This window comes from Eschscholzia californica, unplaced genomic scaffold (genome assembly GCF_041429995.1).
Source record: "Eschscholzia californica isolate CP2 unplaced genomic scaffold, dmEscCali1.0.p SCAF_6, whole genome shotgun sequence".
Classification (NCBI taxonomy): Eukaryota; Viridiplantae; Streptophyta; class Magnoliopsida; order Ranunculales; family Papaveraceae; genus Eschscholzia; species Eschscholzia californica.
Window position 1 is genome coordinate 38,240,258 of NW_028238483.1, and position 15,687 is coordinate 38,255,944.

General features: G+C 34.1%; 2 protein-coding genes across 2 annotated transcripts; both read right to left on the reverse strand.

Moving 5' to 3' along the window:
* Window positions 1–42: 42 nt before the first annotated feature.
* Window positions 43–4,723, reverse strand: LOC147534546 (uncharacterized). The gene is made up of 9 exons (XM_086646668.1): window positions 4,320–4,723; window positions 3,989–4,232; window positions 3,731–3,880; window positions 2,261–2,318; window positions 2,073–2,165; window positions 1,811–1,909; window positions 1,407–1,498; window positions 753–812; window positions 43–621 (listed from the first exon to the last, which is right to left on the reverse strand). The coding sequence occupies exons 1-9, from the start codon at window positions 4,541–4,543 to the stop codon at window positions 376–378; spliced, it is 1,266 nt and encodes a 421-aa protein (XP_086502794.1). The 5' UTR covers window positions 4,544–4,723; the 3' UTR covers window positions 43–375.
* A 2,907-nt stretch (window positions 4,724–7,630) lies between these two features.
* On the reverse strand, window positions 7,631–14,390 carry LOC147534547 (uncharacterized). The gene is made up of 12 exons (XM_086650135.1): window positions 14,151–14,390; window positions 13,879–14,058; window positions 13,175–13,415; window positions 12,904–13,062; window positions 12,337–12,488; window positions 12,023–12,200; window positions 9,612–9,802; window positions 9,337–9,516; window positions 8,817–9,060; window positions 8,370–8,528; window positions 8,124–8,275; window positions 7,631–8,026 (listed from the first exon to the last, which is right to left on the reverse strand). The coding sequence occupies exons 1-12, from the start codon at window positions 14,330–14,332 to the stop codon at window positions 7,786–7,788; spliced, it is 2,259 nt and encodes a 752-aa protein (XP_086506261.1). The 5' UTR covers window positions 14,333–14,390; the 3' UTR covers window positions 7,631–7,785.
* Between the last annotated feature and the right edge of the window lie 1,297 nt (window positions 14,391–15,687).

Genomic DNA, 15,687 nt, shown 5'->3' on the forward strand with positions numbered 1-15,687 from the left:
TGTATCAACAAAAGTATAATTCACAAGCAAGCAAGTTATGAATTTATGGAAATTCATAGTTCATCCCATTTGATTAGAAAAAAAAAAAATCATAATCCAGAAATTAAGCAATAAGAACACCTAGAATTCTTGTTTTTTCTTTTCAAATGATGCAGTAAGTTTCAGCATTCCCCCTAAGAAAAAAAAATTATGAGCAACATTGTCGAAACAGACGTCGAACGTTTTTCACTAGATCTGTAACGAAAACCTGTGTTGTTTCTTCCCCTGAACGAAAAAAAAAGAGAAACTAGAATAAAGAAGCAAATCTGGGAGCTTACAAAACTGAACAGGAGCACATCTGGAACTTGCCCCCTTTCGATTCAGATTTGATCAACTCTATTCTCCTTTATTACGACTCTGAAGTGAGAAAGTTGGTTTCCCACGAGGTTGATCAGAATGTGTCACAGACCATGAATCAGATTTAGAACTCTCTTCGTGGTTGATGTCTTCTGATGTCGTTGATGCAATCTCGCGTGGGGCTGTCTTTGAATCACTGCCAGTGAAGTTTTTGTAAATGCTCATAGCTTGATACATCATACTTGCTGGGTTGGAAGCATTAGTTGGTAGTAACATCGTTGTGCCCTGCAATTAGGTATTGTAGGATGAATGAACACGTATGACATATCAAATGATTCAAATCTCAATATCCACACAACTAAATCCCAAACCCAAGGCTTAAAATATAACAAGAATATCAAACATTAATAATTTACCTCCTTTGCGATTTTACTGAAGGCTTGAATATATTGCTCTGCGATTCTTAAACTTGCCGCCTGTGGGTGTTGAAAGAAGAAAACTTAAGTTTCAAAGTCATAAAGGAAAAACAGTGTAGAAATACCAGCATAAAATTGTTCGACGTAGTAATCGTATCACCATATGTTATCATCACAATAATCCGAAGCATCGGTTTCTAGATCTCGTGCGATTTTGTTTACCTATAACTCCTCTATGTTTATTGATAGCCAATAGTGCAACTTATTCAAAAAAAGTTGTGCAATCCATTTACTTTTATGAGCATTATCTAAATCCATAATGAGACTAGAGAAGAGAAAAAGTATATGTTAACATACTAATGGCGGAATCGGTTTTATGGGTTACGATATCCATCAAAAGAACTGTATACACTTTCCCTGCATTTCTAAGGCCATAGTATCTTTGACGGATACTTCTAAATTTTGGTATGTTTGTAGTATTACTATTGGTTTTTTCTCTTAATTTGTTTGTGCTATAATATGATATTACTGGTTGTCCATATTCTTTAGGAACAACAAATAAGTTTTTCAAACATTTAGACTTATACTATGCAAACCTTTAACAATATTTCCATTCTTAAGTTCCACAACATAGAAGGGAGGGGCGAATCTAACCTCAGCACCTCCATTTGCTTTGAGTTGTTCAGAAAGTAATGAAATTGCTTTTGAAGTCGCTTGTGCTCTAGCAAGGATAGCTTCTGCCTCTCCTGAAAGATCAGATTGAGATTGTTATGAATGGCATGTATGTTAACATGACACTTGTATGTGTTAACAGGATTGGAACTACCAAAAGTTGAAGATCATGCAAAATGAATTCTTATTTCATTTGTAAGTTCACCATTCAATTTGTCGCTGATACAAATATATCATTAGACGAACAAAATAATTGCATGAATGTGGCTGAAAAAACTAAAGAATCAGATAAAGAGACCTTCAATTAAACAGCTACTCCTAGCAAGAAACTATCTAACTAGAATGTGTAATATTAACTTTCTTGTGGGCGTTACTTCAAAACATACCTTTAGCTCTGTTCACCTGATCCATCATTGAAGCTTCAGACTCTAAGATTACAGAACTTTTCTTTCCATCTGCAATATTAATGTGGGCCTGTCTCTCTCCTGTTAAAAGTCCACAGACATCATTTGCATTATTATACAATACTGTAATAATGTCCTGAAGCAAGTTTTGCTGATCAAATGGAGGAATGATACAACTTTAAATCCTAATTAAGATAGATCTATAGAATATGGATTTCAATCATGCAGAATTCACAATACGAACCTTCTGACTCCAGAACTTGAGCTCGTTTTCTACGCTCTGCTTCTGCTTGCATCTCCATAGCCTGTCGCACTCCAGGAGGAGGAGATATATCCCCTATCAAGACAAAAATCGGCCTTTCACGTAAGCTAATAGGAGAATATAAGAGCTGAAATTCATATCGAATAAAAAATAAATATCAAGTTTATTACGAATTTCATATCGTAGACACTGCAGGCCCCAATCTTTAGCAGCTTCATTGATTGATTTCTGCAAAACCAGATATTCTTCAACTATAAAACTGAAAACATATTACTTATATCCAATTATATATATTGTAGAGATAGAACGAAAAGAATAACAAGCATTTCCTACACTTCAGTAATCAGCATACAGTTGAACTATTTTCTCTGAGTACTCTACTCCATGTGGCCCACAGGAAATGATCTAAGGGCTGATTTTTTCATTAGGATGTTATAGTAACTATGCTGATCATTCTCATAAGAAATCCTATTGTTCTTAATTAGTGTCTAGTAATCTCTTCATCTATTCTCAACACCAATTTACATCTAGTCGGTCGTTCATTTCCATATAACTGATAATTGGTTACAACATTTAGAACGCGATACTTCTGATGGAGTTATCTTTGGGGAAGATAAACAAAATGAGTAAAAACATCACGACTAATGACTTAAAATCAACGTAGGGTCCACATGGAGATGCCTGAAGGTTGTGTAATAGTTCACCTAGATCAGTCGTCGTCATATTAATCACTAGTAGATGTACTTCCAATTTTAGTGTATAAAGTTCAATAACCAAAATAAACTTTCTAAGTACTTGTCTGAGCCGACATACATATGACATATATACTTTCTCCAAGCATATTAAACAGAAAAGAAACTTCATAATTGAAGTAATCAACGTTTTTAATGAAACTAACTTCTTATGATGCCATGAAAACACGTCATTCAATAATGGTAAATTTCATCATAGGATCTCAAGTAAGGAAGTGCTAACTAAAATGACATATCAGCTTAAGAATGATAAGATGTAGAAGCAAAAAAAAAAACAGCTCAAACTTCAAAGAAACGTAGCATACATAATTTGTTACAATTTTATGGATCCATCATATATATATATAGATTATTATAGGTGGACGGTGACTTTGTCGAAGTGAATGGTAAAATATCTTTGTTCGTCTACAAAACTTGTTAGCAATTCATAAGTCCATAATAAAAGGTGTCATCTATAGACTCACATTAACAAGTATTCAATCACACGAAGTAGGGATGGGAGACATTATGATTTTCAGATTATCCTTCAATTCTACTCTACACAACATTTACGCCACTTTGCTACCACTGAACACTACATTTGACATTTATCGATCGATTGACACTTTAAGAAACTTAAGAACAAATTTCTGACAACCAATAGAATAGTAGATTTTTCATGGTTATTTTGGTTATACTCTTCATATGATTGTTATGAAGCCTAGAGTGGCTATACCCAGTAGTTAGTATGAATATTATTATCAGCTCTAACCCGGTTAACATATACGATTACCATATGAATGAAACTATACGAATGAAACCATACAAATAACATACGAATGAAACTATACGATTAACATATGAATGAAAATGTATGATTAACACATGAATGAAGAAAGATCAACTCACCACTATGTTCTCATTCAGTGTATCTCTCTCCTCGAAAGTTTTGTCAAGTGTAATCTTACCCAACTCACTACGCATTGTTGTCTGAGCAAGCTGAATAACTGCAAATATCGGATTCTCAACACCATATGATGCTAGAATTGGATCCACAATCTATATCACAAACCACAATTAAGAACAAAACCATCAAGTTAGACTAACAAAAGCAAACCACAACAGAGAGAAATTACAGTTCATACAATAGAAACCCTAATAATATACCTTAACATAGAGAACTCCATCAATCAAAATGCTAACATTATCCTTAGTAATAGCAGACTGATCCGGAATTGGAATGGCCTCTTCTTTCAAAGAATGAACATAAGCAATTCGATCAACCACTGGAATCAACATGTGAATTCCAGAACCTAGGGTTTTCACATACTTCCCAAATCTTTCAATAACAAAAGCTTTCTTCTCAGGAACAATTCGAACACCCCAATTTGTAGGTGGCGTAACTTCATATCTACTCAAATCCAAACCCAAAAATGAAAATCATACTAAAATACATAGTATAAGTTAAAGAGAGAGAAACAGAAAGAGCTGGATTTACCTAACACTTAGATCGTCACGATTGGTACGACCACTTCTGAAATGGCGAAATGATGATTGATATTGCGGGTTAGAGAGAAAATCGGTGTTGGAAATTGCTGAAGAGTTTTTCAGAAGTGGAAGTGAAGATGAAGAGATCTCTCTGTAATTTCTTGAACTGCCTAGAAGGTGTTTGTTTAAAGTTCTCAGGTTGTTGAGGGAGCTCAGTTTTTTCCAAGTAGCCATTTCTCTCTTTTCTCACTCAGATTCTTTTTTTCAAGAAGAAGAAGACGAAAAGCCTTGGCTAAATAGATTTTCCTTTCCCTTCCCGGTTTCCCCTGCCCCAAGCTCCCCTTCCCGGTTTCCCCTGCCCCAAGCTTTCCCTCCCTCTTTCCCCTGCCCCAAGCATTCCTTTTTTGCTAGGTTAATTTCAATTTGTAACTAATTCGAAATTTGGTCCCCATATTGGTCCAACTTTCTAGTTTGACTACAGTTGACCTACTATCTTTCCTCCGTATAGGAACGAGTCGCGTTGACCTACTATCTTCGTCGAAATTCAACTGATTTTTTTAGGCCGCGGCTTTGGGGCATAAAGAATAATCTCCGGGGAATAAATTCTCTAGGGAATCCATGTTTTTTTTGTACATTCTCATTCTCGGGGGAATATTTTATCTTAATCCAAAAATTAACTTCATCAAACATTGCCCCCTATTCTTCACCTTCTCCATCACCTTCACCAGCACAACTTCCCACACCACCATTCCGACCACCATTGCAACCTATTTTCCCTTCTCTCTTATCTCACTCACGGTTACCCTCTCTCTCTCTCACTATTTTTCTCTCTATCCTTCTCCCTCTTTCACTCTCTACCAAATGACCTATTAAAAACGAATAAACAACATAAGTTTCTTCTCAAGTATAAAAGATAGGTAATCAAAACTCAATCACCATATAATACAGAAGCATTCTTCTAGTGAATTAACTAATTTATCATTCATAGCCACAAACACATCATAATGCTAATAAAACAAACTACCAGGTATTCTCCAATCAAATAATAAAAACCAAACGGATTGAAGACTACAAGTAATTCATCAATCAAAAAAGAAAGGAAAAACCTGACCTCCATGATTAAGCTTGGTTGACCTAGAAGATGTTGCAGAAGAGAAATCCTCTTGTTTAACGAGACCAACAAGAAGTCCTGTAGCGGCAGCATCAAGAACCACACCACAACTGGTGGCGCCACCACCAACGACAAGAACATCAAGTGGATTAATAACGCTTGTTCCCATTAAAGCAGATTGTTGAATCTCTCGCTGGAACGACACCATTGCTATCAGCGATCTTTTTCTTGATCTTGTCAACGTCTCCTCTATTGTTCTTAGATAAAATTGGATATCTGATTTCAGAGAACAATAAGTTCAGGCGGCAGTTAATACTGCAGCACCAAATCCTTTAAGACGATTGGTTGTTGCCATGAACATTTAGACACAGTAGAGAGAGAGAGAGAAGATAAGAACATAAAAAGGTTGAAACGGAGTAGAGAAGTTTATGTTCCAAACTTCCTCATTTTGATGATTCTGTTTTCTGAAAACCTAATTGCGTAAATGGTAATGACTGAAACAAATTCAGAAAGTAGAAAGAGAGAGAGGGGATGAAGATTATGGGGCAATTTTTTATCAAGTTAATTTATGGACTAAAAGAAAATATGTCCCATAAGTCAATGTTTATTGACTAATTCCTTATTCCCCAGAGATTTTCCTTTATTCCCCAAAGTCGCGGCCTTTTTTATTCAAACTCTCAATTCTCCTTCCTTTTTTCTTCTACCACCACTACTGTATCTATCATTTTTATCTGTCATTATCATTGTCACCGACTCTTTCCAATGAATAGGAAAGATAGGACATCGAGGAATATTTTTTTCGAAAGAAGGATAACAAGAAAAAGAAAATATTTATTGTTAAGTTTGACTGACATGATTACAATTGTGAGAGCCAAATTAAGATGCTAGAAAATTATGAAGTGGGCACAAAACTTTTTGGTTAGTCACAAATTAAGATTTTAATCTTTTTTTTTTTTTTTTGTCTAGGCTATTAAATTGTATTTTTGTTGTCATAATGCGGCATAACAACTGTTAGACATGTTGTCTCCGAATACACAAAGAAGATGAAAAGAAGAGGGATGAAGATTAGAGGCTTGAAACGTGTACTAAGTACACTTTCCTTAAAGCATTATTTGCCCCCCTCTCGCTCGAGATTACTTGAAGGTTACAAGGCAAATTGCTTCCCAAGATATGACAAGCCTTTGTGAAACTACACCAAGTAACTTGTGGAGATTTCACTTAAGGAGCATTAGAACATAATGAGGATGGCAAAGGTTTTTCGATATTGTTTCTACATATTGTTTCATAATCATAGTTTGTTTAGAGAAAACTTTATTTATAGAAAACAAAGAGACATTTTTCAAGTAGAAAATCTTTTCACAAAAAAATATATCTCTCCATATAATTTATCAAAAGATATAACTATTAGACATAAATTTCAAATTCAAATATTATAAAAATTAATTTCTTATTTTATAAAATAGATTACTTAATAACTTGTCCAAAATTCCAACAACAACTCAGCACAAGCTTGTAGATCAAAGGATCTAGTTGTTTCAACTCAATATTTTATTGGTTTCTTACGCTTGGGATGTACAAATACTCGAAGATAGACAGAAGATTCACAACCCAACACAAGAATGCTACTTCTGCGTAAAGATAAGGGTGGGAATTGGGGCGACAGACTACCAGTGTACTCTTTTGTATTGGTTTCTTATACTCGGGTTACATATGCGAGGGAGGGACTTATTCACAAACCAGTGCTACTTGGATCGACAAAGATAGGGGTGTGAATTGGGCCAGCCAGGTAAGTTATGTTTATATCTGTTAAGGTACTTGGGCCGATCAGAAAGCAATTTCCAAAAGCTTAGTGCCCATTGCTAGCCTCAACTCGCCAACCCTCTTGGGCCCTTTAGGTAAGGTGGCGGCCCTGTGCCTCTGAAGTTGGCCCAAGTCATTGGAGGGCTTATAAAAGAACATAACACTTTTATATTTTTCTTTTTAAATGCTCTCTCCCCCATAAGAGAAGTCGAAAATTTGTCCTAGGCGTGCAATGTTTGTCATAGACTCGTAGGTTAATGAAATTTGTTCAAACTTTAGTCCCATGTAAAATAACTTCATAAATATTTCTTCTTCTTTTAAGGAAATCTAAATTTTTGTCTATTGGACCAATATTTCCACGTTTCAACACATGTTCAAATTTTGATACAATCTAAAAGTGCACATACGTATATTCGAATAGCTACCTATAAATTGCATTGATGCAAGTATTACATAATATATTTAAATTCACGTTCGCTCTACTAATATATCGGATATCATTGTGATAACAAACCAATAGTCTTTTAGATTAATTAAATAGACTTCTCAAATAGTTAGTTTCTAATCAGTTGTGATGAGAACATTTACATTTGTTAGGGCTAATGGTAGTAGTGGTGTTGATATCAAGGACTACTTGATTTTCATGGTTAGTTGAAGTTTTATCAGTACTTGTAATTGGAATTGAAGTTAACTTCTTTCCTCCTTTTTCTTCTTCTTCTTCTTCTTCCATGGTTGTGGTTTCCTGCTTACTCCTCCCCCACAATACAAAGTAGAGCCCAATTACTATTAGAAGTCCACCTATCAAACTGCATCCCAAATTTTCCAACTTTTATGAGAAACACGGAAATTTTTTCTATTTCTAATCAATGAAATAACATTAAATTTTCATAATTTATAGCTCACCTTCCAACGTGAAACCGTTCTGCAAAAAAGATTGCAGAGAATATACCGACAACGAGAACAACAACCGGAGAAAACATTGCAGAAAATACTGGTCCCTTCTTACTTATAACCCATGTTTGTAGGAAATATACTAACGAAGAACTTATAACTCCCTGTTGAGGAAAAAAAAAAAAAACGTTTTAGTCGTGTCAAGTGGGCTTGGCTACCGATGTAGATCCATTTGAATTATATAAATAATTTACTTACAGAGTACAAAATGGTTATGAGTTGTACATTCCACCCCAATTTCCATGACGTAGGGTTTCTATCGAAAATAAGTGCTACAACAGATGATTGCAATGATGCGAAGAAACATATCAATGTATTTAGTGATAAACGAGCTGGATAGACCTCGCAAATTGCAGCCTGAGGATATAAGTCAATTGTCAAGTTTAGTATAAAACCAAATCCACTAAATTAACTTTTTCTTTTTTATATTTAAAAACTATATGATTGTATTAGAAAAAAAAGTTACAAACACCAAAGCGGGGGGGTATTCTAAAAATTTTAAAGTATTTTGCGAACATATAAAAATATTTAGTTCACAAGTTGAGCTCAGCAGATAAACTTTTGTCAACATCGAGTGACTTCAAGGAATACTAGATACAAATAAATGAAAGGTAATAAAGAAAATGATTTGATTGAGAAATATACCTGAGAAAAGAGCCAAGCACACCATGCAATATAGCTAGTAAGAAGAAGAGCTGAGCCCTTGACCCAATTGTCTTGGTGATCATGGATATTAGAATTAGGGACATGGATCAGTGGGCTCGGATCATAGTTTTTGAATAGGTAGGCCCCTCTCCAGAATGTAAATAACAGTGCTCCTCCTATACATGTTATTGTACCCATCACCATCGCCTGTCCTTTTGCTGTCCGAATCATTACTTTTTCCTTTCTGATTCCACAAATAATCAAACATTAATTCAGTATAATAACGATGAATTAGGTCAAGGGACAATGCTAAAATAACTAAGGGATCCATTCGAGGAACAAAAGTTCAGAATGACACAATGGGGTCAATTTTGAGTTATGGGCTTTATTAATTTCCAAACATATTCATACGGTGGATAAATATGGAAACCAGTTTTCACCATTTACACTTTCGTCAAAAGAAATGGTCCTACAATGAATTCTATAAAACTTTTATTGGTAACGGAAAGGTGATGTATACCCAAGTAGTACGGCTAAAAAGAAAGTCAAGCCAGGAATGACATTGTTTAAGGCACTTGCGACCGTCGCAGAAGTGTATTCAAGACCGACATAGTAGACGTTTAGATGGATGGTAGTCCCTAGAGAAGCCATAACAAAGATTTTTGCTGCCATCTGTAAGGTTAACGAAGGCCGTTGTTTCCTGCACCAAAGCATATAATAGTAAATGTCATGTTTGTAAGAGATCAATAGAAACAAAACCTCAAAAAGAGAAAGAACATGTAATAAGAATATTACTTTTCGAGCACATAAGCTAAGGGTGCTAAAACAAGCATCCCAATTACATGTCGATATACAATAAACACAAGTTGACTCTGCCCCACGTCAAACGATAATTTAGCGAGTACAACCGAAACACCATAAGCTAGTTGCACTAAAACCATTGCCGCGTAAGGAGCACATGTTTCCATCATCCCCATGATTTCTAACTAAATCTTGGTTGATTAAAAACAACCAACCAACATAGATACTTCGATTCAAATGATTCCAATAGGGTTTAGTATAAGAATAACACAATATTTATAAGCAAAACAATGCTTGAGAACTAATAGAGCATTATTAGCAAAGAGAATATGCTTAAAAATTCTGCCTAAATAAGTCCTACTGTTTTCTCCACAAAAAAGAGCATTATGAATATTAAAAATGTAGTATCTTGTGATAATTAGTGCTTTTTGGATGAGTGCTTATAGATTAATGAAAAAAAGTAGTGGAATTCAAAATCAGTGAACCAATATGTGGAGGGAAACTTTCAACAAAAACAAATATGTGGAGGGAAACAAAATGACTCATAAACCAATATCACTTAAAAGTAACTTTTAGGTGTAAGATGTCTAATTAGTCACGTCATGGTTTATCCCCCAAATTTGGGACATGCAAGAAACTTGATGTAACTAGACCTAATTAGTAATCTACTTAATTAGATGCTTATTCCCTAGTTAACTCTAATCTTGATTCTTTATCCAATATTTCTTTATTCCAAATGTGAAATATTAAGTGTCACACACGGATATACTTGCACATCTCATATGAGCAGGAGTGTTAATACGGTCAACAAGTCTTGGTTGAAGTGTTAAGAGGTATAGTCTTCCATCCTAGAGGTCAAGGGTTCGAGACACGCTAAACAATTCAAAAAGGAGTGTTAACACGAAAAAGAGCCGAGGGCATTTACGAATATTTTACAAAATTAAAAAGAAAAGGTAAGGTGTTGGTGGATTGATGAAACTAGAGAAGCTAAACAAACGAGTTGACCGATGTTGCTTCAATACATCATAACTATGAACAAAGGTCGTCGATTAAGCCTTCAAAAAAAAAGGTCGTCGAGTAACCAAGATATCTTCTACTCTATGGAGTATTTGGATCACATACTGTCATAGATAACTGTTGTTTGGATCATAGTTTCTTTTATCGTTTATTATTAACTAGGGAACATCCAAATCAGAATCAATAAAGAGATTTAAGCATTTGATATGGCATGTTAAGAGAACCCGAAACAATTTCATAAAAAAGGTTGTATAGGATTAGATATTTTGTCTCAGTGGTGAGGCCTATTCATGCCCCCTTCCCACCTCATTCCTGAAATATTTCATTCAATGGATTACTAATAATTCCAACCTTACGAGTTGTGACCCTCATTCATTCGAAAAACCTTAAATGCTTTTTACTTTAACATTTTAGATCTCAAATCTATGTATTAGGATTCAGTGATTTTAATAGTTAAGTACTTAATGATAGTAAAAATATGATTTTAAGTTTTTAAGAAACTATCTATATTTAAAATTAAAGTATTTTATTACTTTTGAATGTCCTTTGTTTAGGAATTAAGAGTTAGGAAACCACTATTGCTATGAAAATGAGGTTCCTCTACAAGTTTTAATCAATTGCTTTTTAGTATTTCTATAATTTTCCTTCTTTGAAACAAAAAAATTTATCAAATTGAAGGTTTATCCGTCACTGTAAATTTTCGTCATACTTTCTATTTGGGACTAGTTACAGCGCTTTGGACTCTGACATTGTCAACATATAAATCTCACATAAAAATTAGTGATCACTATTTTTTTTGTATATTATCCACTTTCAGTCTAATCAATCACCTAATTCACTAATGTTTACCTTTTCACTTTCTTATGTTTATTATCACAAATTGACTCATCTAGTCTATGTTGCATTTCCATGCAATTTCTTTTCAATTTATTCTTTTGTGGTTTAATTGAGTGGTAGGTTAAAACTCCTTGGATTAGCTTGGGATATACTCATAAAGTAGTGCAACCCGATTTATATTAGAAAAGTAAAGCAAAGCCACAATTTTTCGATATCAAATATGTTACGTACTCTAATTCTCTAAATTAAAGTGTTAAAAATACTTCTCCTTTTCTAGAAGTTTGAGATTTAGTTGGATCGTTATTTCCCAGTCCAATTTTAGTTCTTCTAATAAAAGTATCACTAAACAATTCAATTACCAATCGACAACTTCTAAGACATACATACATGCATCCACATATTACCACTTCAATCCCCAATGACTATACAATACTTTGTATATTTAGGCATAATCCCACATAGAAAATCCATGATATATATTTGAAAACATAGGAAATGTGGATTTGATAATTGTTTTTTTATGAGTAGTTGGGATCCGAATAAGATTACACAAGAGTTCTTCTATTAATAGAGATTAAATCAATTGGTTGGGGATGATTATCAGAATTAATGTCAGTTTTGGTAATTGATGACTTCCCTTCCATGTAACAAATATTGTTGTCCTCCTCCTTGCTTCTCCCCCACAGTACGGCGTACAACCCAACTATTATAAGCACCCCACCTATCATGCTACAAACTCATATTTTAAACTTATATCACAAGTAAAACACGAAACACCTAATGGATATATATATCGTAAGTATAATAATTGGTAAATAGCGAGAAATTCATGTGGAGAAAAGGAAGAACGTAACTAATAGCTAACCTGCTCAAGTGAAGTCGTTCGGCAAATAAGATTGCAGAGAACATCCCGACAATGAGAACAACTAGAGGGGAAAACATAGCACAAAAGACAGGTCCCTTCTCACTAATTACCCAGGTTTGTATGTTGCTAATTAGTGCTGTGTTCACAATTCCCTGTCATTAAAAAAAGTTTAAATACTCAAATAAAGTCTCTAATTAGGGTCTAAAATATAATAATAAAGTACGCGTGTCTCTCTTTAAAATATAGTATCTAGAATACCCGAGCCCCAAATTAAGATATGCATGAGCTCCTGAGCGCGACAAACGACAAAGTTCCGACCCTTATACTGGATGATATGCTACAACCTACATGCATGTATAGACGTAGTTATATTTACAACCGCCTCTTACATAGGTGCGGGATTGACTGATTAGGTTCAATCGATCTTGTTAAAAGGGGCGAAAATATATAAACTAGTTGTCATCTTTACACATATAATTTCTCTTTTGTTATAAACATGATCTAAGCATATGCAAAAAAGAGTAAGTATGAGCCCAGTAATGAATGGGGCCAACAAATTATACTCACAGAGTACTTGAGGCTCAAGAGCTGAACATTCCATTCCAATTTCCACGGAGAAAGTGTCCTATCGAAAATAAGTGCGAGGACAAGTGATTGCAATGATGCGAAAAAACAAACCAATGTGTTTAGTGACAAACGAGCCGGATAAACCTTGCAAATCCCAGCCTGTTTGAAAATTAATTCAGTTTTATTAATTACTATAATTGTATACTAATTCTTTTTCTTTTTTTTTTAATTTTAATACTATAAGAAATGAACTAGAGTTTAGTTTGAAAACCTGGAGAAAGAGACAAGCACAAGAAATGACTTGGCTTATTAAGATAAGGAGGGAGCCTTTGATCCAATGGTCTTGCTTCTTTGAATTTGAGGGATGGATATGGAGGAGTGGACTTGGTAGTAGGCTATGGAAAAAGTAGCCTCCTCTCCAGAATGTAAAAATGAGGGCTCCACTTATACATATCAATGTCCCTACCACCTTGGCCCATCCTCTCTTGCTCCTCAATGATACCTTCTCTACCCTGCTGGACTAATAGTGCTCCACTTAGATCAATGTCTCAATAACAGTAAAATAATCCTGAGGTCCCCAGATTCGACACACTCTGTAATTCGGATGTCTCAGGATCGATTCACAGTGAAAATGAAAATTGTGGGTTATAGATCTCGGGGTAATTGTAGTAGGGTCTAGACTCTTCCGAAAGAAGATAACAATAAACTCCTACGGGTTCATTTTAAAATATAACACCTATTTAATAGCCATAAGCACTGTTTTTTTTTTTTTGTTGAACCCATAAGCACTGTTATAGCGAAATAATGTTTTTTTTTTGTTGAACCCATAAGCACTGTTATAGCGAAATAATATTCGTTACCATAACCACAATGTGAATTATTATTTTTTATTTAATAAATAATTATTTTTCCATTGATAACATTTTTATGGAAAGGTAAAATTTATCAAATAAGTGTAGTTTACTTGATAATTACCTAAATAAAACGGCTACTAAAAATGTCAAACCAGGAACGACATTGCCTAAAGCACTTGCCACCGTTGCAGAAGTATACTTGAGACCAACATAATAAACATTAAGATTCACAGTAGTACCAAGAGAAACAAATAAAAATATTTTCATAACCACCGAGAAAGATAATGTGGGTTGTTTATTCCTGCATTCGTGAAACATTCATATCGATTAAACCCATGAAAATAAATAAAGAAATATATAAAAATAAAATATAAAACTAATTAAATTATATACCTTTCAAAAGCATAGGCTAAAGGTCCTAAAATAAACATGCCAATTAAATGTCTATAAACAACAAAAACAAGTTGGTTCTGTCCTCTCTCCAAGCAAACCTTAGTGAGAATATTTGAACAACCATAAGCTACTTGCGCCATTACCATCCCTGCATAAGGTGCACATAATTTTACCATTCCCATATTCCTTAATTGATTTGTTAATGATGATTATAGTAATTACGTAACGACGGAGTGTGTTATTTTTCTTTCTTCACGAATTCCTCTATTTATAAGGGACATTCATGATTCTTGTGACTGGATTTTCTTTTCAAGGGCTTAAAAAGGTTAAAGTTGTTTTCCTTTGCATTTTTTGGTTTTTACCTTTCTATAGTCTTTTTACCTCTTTTTATATGGTTAGAAGTTAATGCTTTTTGGTTGTTTAATTGGATATTAATTAAATTTGTTAACAGTAGGGCAGTAGTGGAGTTTCTCTCTATCTCTATATGTCTGTATGTGTGTTGTGGAAAACCAATATCATTTTTTTTTTTGATGAAGGTGGAAAACCAATATCATGGACCCACAATACTTTTTTTTTTTTGATGAAATATGGACCCACAATACTTTCTATTTGAAATAGTTAGTAAGAAAAATAGCAGACTCTTGTGTACATACAAGTCTTTCACATGAGAAGGAGCCGGCGGCTTATATAAGCTCTCTGCAGGTTGAACGTGTCTGCCTGTTTTCCGTTCATGTGAGAAGATTGTAAATAGAGATGTGTCACAAGTACAGTCACAACATTGCTCTAGGTTTTGTTTGTTAGCCTCTAAGTTATGGAAATTGAATGGGAAGTGAACTACTTGAGATGTGTTTTTTTTGCTGAAACTACTTAAGATGTTGAAAACAACTCATATTAGATATTAAAAGGCATTTGTTTTGAACTTAAAATTAAGACTGGAATGTCTCTGAGTTATATTCCTCTTTTTCTCTTCAAGGTATAAAAATTGAAAGGTTCTATAATAAGGTCAAATTTCAGGTTAGATATCACATAGATGAGCTATTTGTTTTTACCCAGAAATATTGACTGACCTAATTTTCCGTATATTCGACCAACCTTGTCGTTTCGTATATAAGGTTTGGGATTTTAAGCCCGTCTCTTTTCAACTCTCTCCATTATAGATAATTTAAATAAACACATTTAAACCATAGTCGCTTTGGGTGTCTAAGCGAACTTCAAACCGTATGAGCTATAACTAAAAAGACTAAAAATGTTTTAGTTCTCCCCAATGATTCTGCATTTTCGGTGTTTTAAGTGCCTGTTCTGACACTTCAAACCGTATGATTGCCTGATCATATGTTTTTTTTAGTAGCACCATATACTTAAATCGTTCACAAAATCACACATAACCTATTTTCCTCTTCGTTGGAAAAAATGAACTTTTTGTCTATTTTTTTTTCACTTAAAATCAAAGGGTAGAAAAGTTAGAAAAACTAGGTTCTCGAATATAAAGTTTCGATTTTCATCTTATAAATTATATATTTTTGAAACTTGTAATTCG